The sequence below is a fragment of the Phalangium opilio genome, unplaced genomic scaffold (assembly GCF_054372755.1).
Source record: "Phalangium opilio isolate 3A_F unplaced genomic scaffold, DU_Popi_V2 ptg000352l_1, whole genome shotgun sequence".
NCBI classification, from domain to species: Eukaryota; Metazoa; Arthropoda; class Arachnida; order Opiliones; family Phalangiidae; genus Phalangium; species Phalangium opilio.
The window spans coordinates 234,610-248,439 of record NW_028324228.1 but is presented as its reverse complement, the minus strand read 5'-3'; the positions used below and the strand labels follow the sequence as shown (position 1 = coordinate 248,439).

At 36.6% G+C, this 13,830-nt stretch overlaps 1 protein-coding gene and 2 long non-coding RNA genes across 4 annotated transcripts in view; 2 read left to right on the top strand and 1 right to left on the bottom strand.

Annotated features, from left to right (window-relative positions):
* LOC149602700 (uncharacterized) overlaps positions 1-11,022 on the bottom strand; it is a 198,587-nt gene extending 187,565 nt beyond the window's left edge. Inside the window, exons 1-4 of the mRNA XM_089860475.1 lie at positions 10,871-11,022; positions 10,721-10,791; positions 10,505-10,586; positions 10,331-10,435 (exon numbers count right to left, since the gene is read on the bottom strand). Of these exons, the coding sequence (XP_089716601.1) occupies positions 10,331-10,435; positions 10,505-10,586; positions 10,721-10,770 (237 nt within the window). The 5' untranslated portion in view covers positions 10,771-10,791; positions 10,871-11,022. The remainder of the gene's footprint in view (positions 1-10,330; positions 10,436-10,504; positions 10,587-10,720; positions 10,792-10,870) is intronic.
* A 961-nt stretch (positions 11,023-11,983) lies between these two features.
* On the top strand, positions 11,984-12,542 carry LOC149602699 (uncharacterized). Its single transcript, XR_016376959.1, has 3 exons — positions 11,984-12,185; positions 12,253-12,366; positions 12,434-12,542. It is a non-coding gene; the product is annotated as an uncharacterized LOC149602699 (long non-coding RNA).
* A 53-nt stretch (positions 12,543-12,595) lies between these two features.
* LOC149602698 (uncharacterized) lies at positions 12,596-13,830 on the top strand. Of its 2 annotated transcripts, XR_016377011.1 has the most exons (4): positions 12,596-13,236; positions 13,315-13,414; positions 13,495-13,731; positions 13,802-13,830. It is a non-coding gene; the product is annotated as an uncharacterized LOC149602698 (long non-coding RNA). The 2 variants fall into 2 exon arrangements; XR_016377010.1 differs by having other exon boundaries at positions 13,495-13,817.

Here is a 13,830-nt window from a genome sequence, read left to right as displayed (position 1 = left end):
ATTTTGTTTTATATTCTTCAATACTCGATGATCGCAAAAAACCATGAAATATAAACATATTAAATATATATTGCAAAATGTATTGGTTCTATTGCGATTAAGCCTATCTGTTTATAGCAGACTATATTACAGACGACTATTGACAAAACAAAACAAGTTGATAAATTACTATGGGGTCGATGGTGGCGACACCAATTTGGACAAATTTCTCAGGGCCAGTGTGGGAAATAAGGATTTTTTAAAAACTGGACCTGTGGCCAGTAGAGCCTAGGTATTTTAATTAAAAAACTGGCCACGGTGCCACCTACCACTTTTAGCCTAAAAAATCAGGCTTTCGTAATTTAGGGCCAAATTATCTATTCTGGATAATATTTGCTAGGGCGTAGGCTTAGTAGGTTAGTTTTTATAGTTATGGGTATTTAAAAATATTGGAGTCTTAAATTAAGAACTATAAGTCTTTATTGAGTAATGCTAAATTAAAAAATTCGGCCCGTAGGGAGGGAGTTGACACTCCATTGCTATCTTCCCATAGACTCTAATACAATCAAAGGCAGCAGGCTGCCTTTCCCTAGAGACCAGACCCAAACAAGACTTATTAGCCTTTTCTTTATGCTCTTTAAGATTTTATGGGGGTAAGGTGGAGTGTTCGATTCTTATTAGAGGGGTTAGAGTATAAGATAAACACCTACCTCTTTTCACTTATGATTCAACCTCGCTAACGCTAGACAAGATGTTAGAATGCAGTCAGTTGTGGAGAGTTAAGGCCTTTTAACGGGAACGAGGGGCTTATAAAATTTCTGAATCAAAAGTGACCGCGTTTGATGGTATGTGTCAATTGAGAGTCAAAATAGATTCTAATCCAAATTTTAATATTCAACATAATATTCAATCTTGTTCATAAATTTCCACACACTTTTATAGGGGTCAAAAATAAAAAAAATTAAACAAAAAATAAAAAGTAATATACTCTATGGAATGTCTCCTTTAAGTTTCAAATTTAAATTTTAGGGGTGTTTGGGTTAAAATCGTGCAGTTATGCACTAAAACAATAATGTTCAAAAATAGAAAGTTAGGATTAAAAAAATGAATCAATCCGTTAACCATAATCTAAGTTCTTTAACCATAGTTTCAAGTTGGTTAATCAAAATAGTTTCAAGTTTTTTAATTTCTTACGCCAAGTAGCTCCTCTTCCAGTTTCATCTTAGGGGTTCAGGATCTTTTTTCTTCTTCTTTCTCGATTTAAGGGTTTTAATTCAGGATCTTTTTTCTTTTCTCGCTTTTTAAGGGTTAATTATTTTCTTTTTTCTTTTAATATCCCGCGCACTCGCGCTCCTTCTCTTCTTCAACTTAGGGGTTTAAAAAAAAATGTTTCCGAGTTTCTCCAAAACATTAAGGATTCAAATTGACGAAAAATAAAGGTATCAAATTGAATAAAAAATCTCTCCGATTCTCTTCCGAAAACTTGGGGATTCAAATTGATGAAAAATAAAGGTATCAAAATGAATAAAAAAATATCTCCGATATAAAATAATACTCCGGATTTCTAAGGGTTTCTTAAGGGTGAGCCGACAGGGTTTCATTAAGGGGTTCAGATATCGACTGTGGGTGGGACAGGAGGGACTTCGTTTATATAACTTCTAGTTTCTCGCAAGGATTTCTGGGACAATGACGTTTGTTGATTGACTTTGGTTTGGCGAATAGTGGACCATATTTATTACGTAGCCGGGCGGATTCATGTTATCAACGAATAGGCAAAACTTTTAAATCTGGGACCAAATGGGGATTGGTCAGTTTAAGGGTTAAAAAAATATGTTCTAGAAGTTTCTCGGGCCAGGTACCAGGATAGTGACTCAAGGTCTTGTTGCTTGGGGTCTAAATCAGCGTGACACTTCTCTGGGTTCTTGGAAAGAGTTTTCGTTGCTAGGTATTTCATTTTGCACTATGGATATAGGGGTATAGGATCGTTCTAGAAAGTTTTGTGTCAACATTGAGGGGCTAGTTCCTTTTCTTTTGTACGAACGAATTTCTTTTCAGTTTTTTAAATAGATAGGTTTAAGTTTAAAGGGCTAGTAATATATTTATAATGTTAATTTAAGGTATTTCGTTGTTAATGTAATGATTAATTGTAAATTTAATTTGATTTTTGTGTTAAGATGGTTACAGACTACCGAGAGATTATCTTCCCTTTAGCCATGCTTTAGCTAACTGCAAAAATCACTTCATCTACAGATTCTACACTGTGTAGAGCGTAGACAGACATAGGAAACCCACCCATAATCCCACTCCCACATACACAATTCAGGCCAAGCAAGCAAACAGCATAGAAGCAAAGACGAGACAAAATTAGGGATTAACATAGTATTTATTTAATGATCCAAAATCTTGAGGGGGAAAACTTTGAATTAATTAAGTGGCCACCAGGGCCAGTAGACCCCAAAGCGTTTAATTTTTAAACTGGCCCAGGTAATTTTTAAACTGGCTATTGGCCTGTGAAAGTGCCTTATTTCCCACACTGCTCAGGGCTCTTCTTTCGTTTGACCACGGCCTACTTTGATCATCTCCTCCGTCGCCTGTAAGGCCGTCCGATTTCGTGGGCGCCCTATGCTAATGGAAAAGTAGCGAAATCTCGCTAGTGCGGCAATTCTCGGGTAGGGGGCGCTCGCATCCGGGACAAACGTCTTAATACATTACCATGGGGAAACTATGCCTTAAAACTGCACTTTTTCATCGGAATTTTTCTATATTTTTTAGATGTTTTAGGAATCTAATTTTTACATATATTATTAAATCAAGTAAGATCTATCTTTTGAAACTTATTTCATAATTTTCCGTCCAATAGTTTTGCTGCCATCGTTATCGAAACATTCGAAGCGGGTAAACTCGAACTTCGCGGCTAGAAACTTCGAATGTTTCGATAACGATTGCAGCAAAACTAATGGACGGAAAATTATGAAATAAGTTTCAAAAGATAGCTCTTACTTGATTTAATAATATACGTAAAACATCTAAAAAATATAGAAAAATTCCGATGAAAAAGTGCAGTTTTAAGGCATAGTTTCCCCATGGTAATGTATTAAGACGTTTGTCCCGGATGCGAGCGCCCCCTACCCGAGAATTGCCGCACTAGCGGGATTTCGCTACTTTTCCATTAGCATAGGGCGCCCACGAAATCGGACGGCCTTACAGGCGACGGAGGAGATGATCTAAGTAGGCCGTGGTTTGACAGACTATAATATTAGTGAAATTTAAAGGTTTGTGGTAAAATAGTGATAATTGGGCATTTTTCGGCAAAATATTATTCGAGCCTTTGAAGAAGAGCGAAATTCGAAAGTTTGGGGTAAAATAGTGAATGATCGGCAAGGTCCGAATTCAAACTCCACTATGCATTGCAATTAGGGTGAATTATTTATTGAAACTCAATTTGACAGCTAAATTAACTATAATGAACCCCGAGGTTACGTTAATTTAAACTTAGCTAAAGTGAAATTAACCGAAAAAAACAATTTTTTGTTTAAGAACATGGATCACTTTGAGGTAAAACTAACAAATTAAGATAAGACATCACATGGCGTACAGCGTCAAATGTTTCCTATCTTACATTTAAAGTAATATAAATGATCATTAAAAGATATAAAAAAGGAATTATTTAAAATTTTAGGGTAAAATAGTGAATATTCGGCAAAAAGTTAAAAACGCCCCTAAACGTTGCAATTCTAATAAATATTGAATTAAAACTAGTATTACAAACTAAATCAACACAAGAGAAACAAAATATTCCTTTAAATTAAACTTAACCAAGTATAATTAAGCTGAAATTAACCCAAAACACAAATAGTTTTTGATAAAACATCCGACAACCTATAATTAAACTAACAAATTAAAATTAAATCTATACACTTATCTTTTACCGAGCCTCCAGTTTCCTCTTAATACTTACAATTATTTAAATTGTCACTTAGAAGCATTTTTTTCATAGACGTTAGACACGGCTTCAAGCAAAAGAACTTTGGTGGACTGGTGGACGTTTTTGGATTCTTATACCGGATGTTTCATTGAAACCCTATATAAAGCATGTTTTACTATCCCCACCCCCGTTTTTGTAAAGGGTCTTACTGAACGATGATTTAAAAAAAAATCTAAATCAAATGAAATTGTTGAACTACTTCATTTTCCCTTCAATCCGCCACTGCGTTCAAGTTCAATGTTTCGTAGAAACCCATTTGTTCATAAAAATTAAACAGTAAGTTTAAGCCCGTTAGTCTTCAAGCTTTAAACATGGACTTTGTAAGTCTAAAAAAACCAGCAAAGACATCCCTTGCAACCAGAGAACAGTCCCCCAACCCACAAAAATATAAAATATTTTGAATATATATTAGACTAGTTTCCCGCGTTGCCCGGGTGTTTTAAGTAACTATCTATGTCGATAATAAACACTAAATAGAATTTGCGCCCACTTCTATGAAATAGCTTCGTGATATTGTCTAATTTTTTTACAACTTTCAAAATCAATGTTACGACGCTTAAATAGTGGTTTATCATAAAGCTAAAATGATCTAGAGTGTGATGTTCTTAACAGGCTTAATGGCTTGGGTTCGCCGCATTACCAGTCTATAGACGACTACAATCAATCCACTTTCCCATAGTGTTAACGATGTTCGGAAAGAACAAGCATGCAAACCAAGAACTTTCGAAAATGTATTTAGATTAAAATTTGATCACTGTGACGGTCCTAAGACAATACAGAATGCCAACTTAATACTTATAATAATAAACGTATCATAACATGTGTGGCAATATGAACAAACAGTAATATTAAGCTATTAAACCTCTATACGTGATACCTTCTGGTGATACTCCTACTACTATGTGCTGAAAAAACAATAAGCAAGAATGCAACGGTAAAGTTAGAGTTAGCGACATTTTTCCTGTCTTGGTTTTTCCTTTTGAAACCATTCAGTACCAGAGCCGATGACGAAGTTAAAGTAGTTAAAGACGCAAATGACGATCCAGGACCTTTATCAAGAACTACGTTAAAACCTGAAGAAACTTCAGACAATTCAAGTGGAAATGAAAGTTCCGAGGAGTCTGGTGGCAGAAATGGAACTCGTTCGAAAGAAAAAAAGCTCAAAAGTTTGGAAATGCGTTTGGGACAATTCGAAAAAGGTATCCAAAATTTATTATGGTTTTTTAAATTTTAGTATCCTCTATGTGAATTTTATTATATTTAATATAAAATTAATTCTGAAAATGGGATTGTAACAATTTGATATAGTGCCCCAAGCGTCTTGTCTCTGAAAATGTGCTCCGCTTCCATTAACAACATCCCGAACAGAAAAATTGAATGGTTTATTACACAGTTTCGGGGTATTCATTACTGAAGAGGATGATAGATTGTTTTTGCCCAGCATATTTTTATAATGTGAATCCATCCATTCACGTGACTTTTCCGTTTATGTACTATCACATGACATTTTTGCCTGCATCCATAGTCACGCTGATCACATTTGAAAGGTTTTTACCACTGTGAATGCGTTGATGTGTGATCAAATCATTCTTCCGCTTACTTGCATAGTCACATTGATCACATTTGAAGGGTTTTTCACCACTGTGAATGCGTTGATGAGTGTTCAAATTAGTCTTCATTGTGCTGGCATAGTCACATTGATCACATTTGAAGGGTTTTTCACCACTGTGAATGCGTTTATGCGTGGTTAATTGGAACTTACGCCTGCTGACATAGTCACATTGATCACATTTGAAGGGTTTTTCACCACTGTGAATGCGTTGATGAATGATCAAATTAGTCTTCATTGTGCTGCCAAAGTCACAGTGATCACATTTGAAGGGTTTTTCGCCGCTATGAATGCATTTATGTGAGATTAAATGTTTCTTCTGCCTGCTTGCATAGTCGCATTGATCACATTTGAAGGGTTTTTCACCACTGTGAATGCGTAGATGCGTGATCAAATCATTCTTCTGCCTGCTTGCATAGTCGCATTGATCACATTTGAAGGGTTTTTCACCACTGTGAATGCGTAGATGCGTGATCAAATCATTCTTCTGTCTGCTTGCATAGTCACATTGATCACATTTGAAGGGTTTTTCACCGCTATGAATGCGTTGATGAGAGATCAAATTATCCTTCCTTATGCTGTCATAGTCACATTGATCACATTTGAAGGGTTTCTCTTCGTTACCCATTCTAACGCGACGCTGTAGACCCCTTTTATAATCAGTGGAATAATTGAACCGAGTTGAACGTTTCTTCTTGAATTTCCCTACAGAAAATTATTAATGAAATATAAAAACCACACATACACCATTTACTTTTTAGTATCAAAAATACTGTAACATTCAAGCGCACTTCATAAAAAAGGATAATGCTAAGGCCTACGAAAACTAAGTTTTAAAGAAAAGAAACGGTACTGATCAGGGGGTTAGCCGATGAATAAAGGACCTTATCAACAAAAAGAGATGAACATCAACTGAAATGCAGGCCCGCGAAACTAGAAAGGTCGTATTTTCATATTCAACTGATGTTCGAATAATCAAATACTAGCTGATGCTGCGAGAACACAAGTGACGTCTAGTTAAAGTTTTCACTTCATTTCTCCGCTTGTCAAAAGCCAACCCCGAGTTCTAATTAATGTTATATTTTCCAAAGAAACACTAATCACATTTGAAGGGTTTTTCTGGTCCGCGTATTAATGTGACGTTATAGATTTTATCCATACTAAGTTTAATCTTAAATTAATTTAGCCTGGATAATTGGTTCAAATAAGCTACATCGAGGATGTCAAAACAAGAACAAAAAACTCGGTAAATTTAAGTACGTTGATAACCATGTTCTGAATTAAAGAAGAAGAAAGAGGGGAATTGAGTTAAACGTTTTCAGATAAAAATCCCGGACACTTTTCAAGATTATGCCTGACCATTTTGAGTTGCATACCAGAGCCCACTTCATCGTAGCATTGCATTGAGCGCCGCATGGTTTCATTGAAACTTTTTACGACACGTATCAAACCCCCGAGATTTTTGCCAATTTTACGCAAATCCCTCACTCAGGTATGAACTTTAAAATGGGGTTCTACCTATTTACACCAGGAGTGAAAAGGGTTTCAGTTTTTCACCTACATAGCAGCAATGGCAGTAGCGTATTTCATTTACCGCTCTAGCGTATTTCATTTACCGCTCAATGCCGCTAGATAATGTCGAGCTTGGATTTCCGTTTTCCAATTACCGAGCGCTGGATCCGAGATATCATTGGTGCCTATCTGTACAGAACAGATAGCTCGCTAAATTTGTTAAAAAACGTTAACGCAGCTCACGAAAGGAAGCGGATTTTAAGTCATCGAGAGCAAATAGAGAGCGGTCTCATAGCAGGTAAATGGAATACGCTATTAGACCAGGGTTCGAATTAAAAAAACCCAGACCCCCCCCCCTAAAAAACCCCGCGGGTTTAATTGGGTTTTACCCACCATAAAAACCCATTTAATAAAACCCATCCCTAAGATCTTCAATTTTGATGAATTTGAATGCTAGATAGTTTAAGATATTTGTTGTTTCAACTTCAAAAGTATTATTTAAAAATATTCATTATTTTTAATGAAACATTTTAAGACATTTTTATTAAGCTGTTACTTTTGAATGACAATTTCTACCACGAACGCAACTGCTAAAGGGAAACAAGACGGCCCAAGGGCTCGTAATAGTAGCCACATCGTACGAGTGAGTAGCCCCTCTATACCCTACCCTAATGAGTGGATAACCCCTCTATAACTTACCCTAATGAGTGAATAGCGCTATCTTTTACAATGCTTAAATGATTTACCGTGCATATAAAATCAGAGTGAATAGCCCCTCGATGCCCAACTCTAAACAGTGATAAAATTATAACCCTATAAACTTACTTATGCTGTAATTCTAATATTCCGGCGAATCCAAGAACAGATAGTTTTAGTGATAATCCCCTCGATGAGTTTACAACATAGACTTATGCCGATGCACACTTATCGTATATTATAAATTTCTAACAAGGACTTATGCCCAGAAACTTTTGAAAGAGAAAGTTTAGTTATAGTGATTACGCATTTTAGTGATTATCCCCTCGAATTACCTTTGGCAATGCTAAAATGATCAAACGCATAACGCTCATTTAACACTATCTTAGCTCTATCTAAAACCATATTTGAATTAACCGCCAAAATGTACCAGTCAAACATAACATAGATGGCGATAGCTACCGAACGAGAACGAAACACATGAGGAGCACGGTAGGAAACGACCCCACAGATTAAGAGGTACCCCACCCCACCTCACCCCCGACACTTTAGAGATAAAACTAAACCATAAAATCTCATATTTTCTACCAAGTCTCGATGGCTCAGTGGTAAAGTGTCTTACTACTGTATGATCGACCCGGGTACGATTCCCGGGTCTGACCAGAATTTTTTTTAATTATTATAAAATCTCTTACCGACCTCAGTTATCCCTATTGGTGGGTTGAGGTACTACAGAGTTCCTTTTAAGCTAAAATCTGACGATAACGAAGCGACAACCCCGGCCACTACTACTATGACGGCTCGGGTCAAACTAAGAGCCTCATCGTATACTACGATGTGGGTAAAAACCCCCCAAAAAAACCTAAATACGCAATAAAAGCCGGTGGGCTGGGTTTTTTTGAACCCTGTATTAGACTTTACACCGAGAAAGCGGAATTAATTGATTAGCATATTTCCCCCATCTTAGGTACTCAAGACTATTAAAGCATAAAATGGCTTACCAATTTCCGAACAAGGCGATGAGGTATTACCATCGAAGTTCTTTGGAGCGACATCTTCACGTGTCTCCAAGTTGGACACCAAACTATTGCTTTCAACATCAAGCGGAACTTCGGTTAAATGGCTTCTCATTGAGGCAGAGGTCGATTCTGATATTTCACTTGGGTTACGTCCTAGTTTAGGTACACACACTGGATCACTCGATGACCTCGGATCAACAAACTTTCGCTTTCGCAAGCGCAGTTTCATAGTTTCACTTAGTCTATTATACGTTTTCCTTGCAATTGTCGATTGGTTATCATCGAGATCGTTTTCTAGGGATCCTTCTAGTGAATCGATTTCGACATTTGCGTCAAGATGATTTTCGACTTCAACAATAAATTCTGGAACACGAAATTTCGGCGATCGAGTTGCAACATCCTCAGTTTCTCCCTCAGTCGAGACATTTTGTGGTTTACGACAAGAATCTTCGTTAATGTTAATATTGTTCTCGAGAGGTTCAGTTGGCGAATAGCTTTTTGTCGTTGATGTGTCAGGAGGTATTTCGAATTGGTTTTCGACCTCGAGGTTAGAGGGTAAAGGCGCGCGTAGAGGCAAATTGTTACTCGTAATTTGCGTTATAAGCCCCTCATTTTCAGCCTTTTTCGAGGTAATTTTAGTTTCGGTGTTTGTATCGTGAACCTCCGCAACATATTGACTTTCAGAAACAGTTGATTCTTGAATAAGATCCTCTTTACACGGACTGCCTTGGACGATTGGAAGGGTTAACTCCTGGCCATTATTTCCTGGATCATTTTCAACAGGTTCAGTTTTCACGTAGTCATCGTTGGCTAATTGATGTACTCCACATTGCTCCTATTTTATAAAATAATTAACAATAGTTCTTAAACTAATTAGTTTTTCTATTGACCATGAAAATGAAGAATGTTCCATTATTTCCATACCATCAGATCTTTGATCCTCCTTTGCAGCTCTTTAATGAGCCTATTGAGTCTTTCAATTTCGTCAACTTGCTTATTTATCGTTAATGAAGTTCTGATTCTCTCTTCTCCCATTTTTGAAATTTGAACATTACACTAAACAAAGTAAGATTCCATTACAAAAATTAATTTTTAAGGATTGTTCTAGAGTTTTCCGTGTTAAGAGAGGATGAGGAGAAACTTTCATTACTCTTTCAATAAAGACTTATCCCCCGAAATCTTACCCACTAAAATCAAATTCCCTGACTTTTCTGAAATTTTTAACATTCCCTGACTTTTCCAGGTTTTCCCTGACCCGTGGCAACCCTGTTAGTAATATTCATGGGACTTTCTTGGCCTGAACGTATTATAAAGCAGGGAAGAAGGGGGATCAGCAAAAAATTCCCTTAGCTTTGAGCCAATCATGATAGAACCTTAATTATTCACCCACCCCATAGAGTTTGGTTCTACTTTAAGGTACACCAGATTCGAGCACTCATCCATTTGAAATGGGCCATGGTCCCAAAAAGTTCTCATATTTTTGCGCTTCATTTCACACTACTTAAAAAAACCCTTTGCTTTGAAAAATACCTTGGCTTCCAGTTCCCTGATTCGATCATCCTTGGCTTTTACTTCTTTGATCAGATCATCTTTGCTTAAGTGATCATTGTTGAAATTTTCCTCATCTTTCATTTCCTAAAAATAAAGTTTCCTTAATTTTGTATTTTCCCAAAACAGGGAACATTCCAATAATTCCGCAAATACCTCTTTAATCGCCACCCTTTGAAGATTTACCAAACTCATTTCGGAATTTTGTAAAGAGAGTTTGTGAAATTGTAAATCTTCCCTAAAATAAAATCATTTAAAAAAAGAACAATTAACAAGAAAGATCTATTTCTTTTCAATGTATAATAGTTTCGATATGGTTGGATCAATTCCATGCCCTATTGACTTCCAAGTCGCATTATATTCTTCACTTACCAGCTTAAACGTTCGACCATAACGCGACAATCTTTCAGAAAATCCATCATACTTCTTAGTACAGTTTCCCTCTTAAGATAACATATGTAACATTTCAATAATAATAAAAATATGAACATAAACACAGATTCAGCGTTAACAGTTACTCACACTGTTCCGTTTTTCGTGTCTTTGGAAGAAAGATTTTCCACTTTCATTAAGATCTTTTCTTCAATTCTTGAACATGGAAATTCACTTCAATAAGAGCGCAACTTCGCAAGTGAGAGAACGTGTAGCAGACAGGTTTTTCCTAACTGCCGTGGCGTAGACAAAGAACTTGGAACATATAGCCCCCTAGAATTACACATCCACGCTCGAATTTTTCACTTTCCAAGCCCAGTTTTTTTTAAACGATAACTTTATCATTCGTTGGTAACGCCATCTATAGTGCTTGAGACGAAATAATTATCAGTCGTCTGCTTTGCTGAAGCTGAACTTTTCTCTTTTGTTTATGAATTTGCGCGCATAGACGCGGTAATGAAAATGTTTTTAAAATTTAAATATCACGTTTCTAAATAATATTTATTGTGCAAACTGTAATATGTTTTTGGTAATATGTAATTGTTGGCCTATACATTGCTGTTGTTATTATTGTCCTTGAAATAAGATCAATTTGGTAAGCTTCTTTCTTACAGCTTCCCTTTTCATTTTTTCATTAAAATTTTTCGAAATTTTTCTCATTCTTATGTCCATATAAATGCGGATAACTTTGGAAACCAGAAAGTTCAGGTGATGGTTACATCCAATTTCTTGATCAAACATATGCTCGTTCAAGTCGGGGAAAATGTTTTCGAGTATCAGGCACCTTTTTACGAGGGATTCAATTTTGAGGGCAATGGTTTTAGAAGCAGTGCCATGATGTTCTAGGTTTTGGCTTCGCAGGCATTTTTCAGTGAGATCAAGAATTTTTACTATGCTTTCCGAAGGATATATTAAACCACCATGATCTCTAAGAAGAATTAATACTCTAGCCGTAATGCAGTAGTCATGAAAACTCCGGTTTCTATTATGAGGATGTTCTTCAAGTGCAAGTTTGCATTGATCGCATTTGAGGACTTTCCGAAGTTTCCGTACTACAAATCCACCCACATAGTGAATTATATTGTCCCTCAATAGGTTTGAGCCATCAAAATAAAAATCAAGGTCTGCTTCATCATCAACATCTGTAATGTCCTCTGTTGTATCTCTGTTAGCTTGGAGAAAATTTGTGGAAATCTCGCAAAAATCTGGTAGCGCAGTATTGTCACGGGCCAAGACGTTTGCACAACCAGAAGCCTCCAGCTTTACCAGAAAGGCGTTCTTATAAGCCGCTTTAAATTGTAGAACTGTGGGGTTGTTGTTCCATCCACCTTTTTGTCTAATTACTCCAAAAAACAGCTCTAAATGGTCTTGCGACAGTTTGTACGTTGGAAGGTATCTGGTGAAAGTAAGAGTGTTTTACACTTGTAATTTTTGTTTTTATTAAAACAATATATTAATAATAATCACTTCAGTATTCCTTCTGGTTTAACGTATGTTTCAACCAAGTGCAAAACGCTGGTAATAGCAACTGCTAATCCAAGTGGTCCGGTTTTGCGGGTGGACTCGCAAATCAAATTACCTTCATGGTCAGTTAAGTTTAACAGAAGATCCTTTGCTTTCAGTAAACTGTTACACTTAATTTCTTTGTTGTAGTTGTTGATAGGCGCCTTAAATCCTTTGGCATAGGGATTTCGAGAATTGAGGATGTCAAATGCCCTATTAGTGGAAAGGTTTTTTAATCCAACCAACTGTGGGATGTTTTTTAAAATTTCTCATTACATATCCACGGTGTTGATGAAATTAACCGTTCCATCACAGTTTTGGAACTCTCGAACTTTCATTTGTTTTAGTAGCTTCATTGCAGAGGCAACGGATGCGCTTAGAGTTTGCACAGCAAGCTTAACCTTCATTTTTTGCGTGTGGAATCTGATGTGGAAACGAGTTAGTTTATTTGCAAGGCTAAGTCCTTCTTCTTCTTGTACTAGCTCAAGTAACACCACCAATGACCAGAAAATATCCTAAAATATTAACATTCACCCATTTATCGGTTTATTAATTTCCGTCCCATTAAAACATTGCATACTTCTTTTGTTTTCCCATTAATAAGGACATTAAAATGCTCCCACAGGTTTCGGGTAAGTTTAACCATGTGGCAGACATCGAGAATAAATGCCACAGATTCTTTAGAATTAGCTGTGTTTTAAAAGAATACCATTTAATGTCACAAATGACTTTAATCACCTTTTGTAAGTTACCAGGGTTTGGGAAAACAGCCTTTATTTCTTTGGCATTCATAATAACCCCTAGCCTCTGAGCCATAGAAATATTGGACGAAAGACCGTCACAAACAAGCGCTACACACTTGACACCGGTGGTATTCAAATTGTGGAATGCCTCCCTAACAAGGTTGTCCAGAAGCCAGGAAGGTGTTCCGTGTACAAAAAAATACCCTATAGGTACTTTCCAATTGCCATTAATTGCAACAACCATGAAGACTAAAGCGGAGGTTGCAATTTCACTGTTGTCGTCTTTAGCCTCCATGCCATAATCAACATATCCGTCGAAACATTTTCCATTCCACCTTATCTCCTTGCGAATGGACATTTCATCAATCATTAATGGACAAAGGATTGGGTATTGCGACTTTTGCACTTTATTTTTTATGAATTCAAAGCTTTGTGCAGTGAAACCAGGTGCTCCATCAATTTTTGCAGACCACTTTCTTATGGTGTTTGGATGTGGTAAACAAAAAAATCGACGAAGATACCTATAGGCTTTAGGACTGTAAAAATGCAATGTTACAGCAAATTCTCGAAGTGTGCTGCCGTAGGATTTATTCGCCATGTTTCTAGGCCCACTATCTTTTAGTTGTTGAAAGAGCTCTTTTGCTGTTGGTGAAAATGATGCGTCTAACTTGACAAGGTTGTCCTCTATCATAACTTTCTCTTTACGTAAGGTTGAAATTATTCCTTTGAAGCTCATTAATTTTTGATCACGCCTAATAATCTTCCCTTTTGTAAGTTTCAGTCTTTTCTGGATGCCTTTCCTTC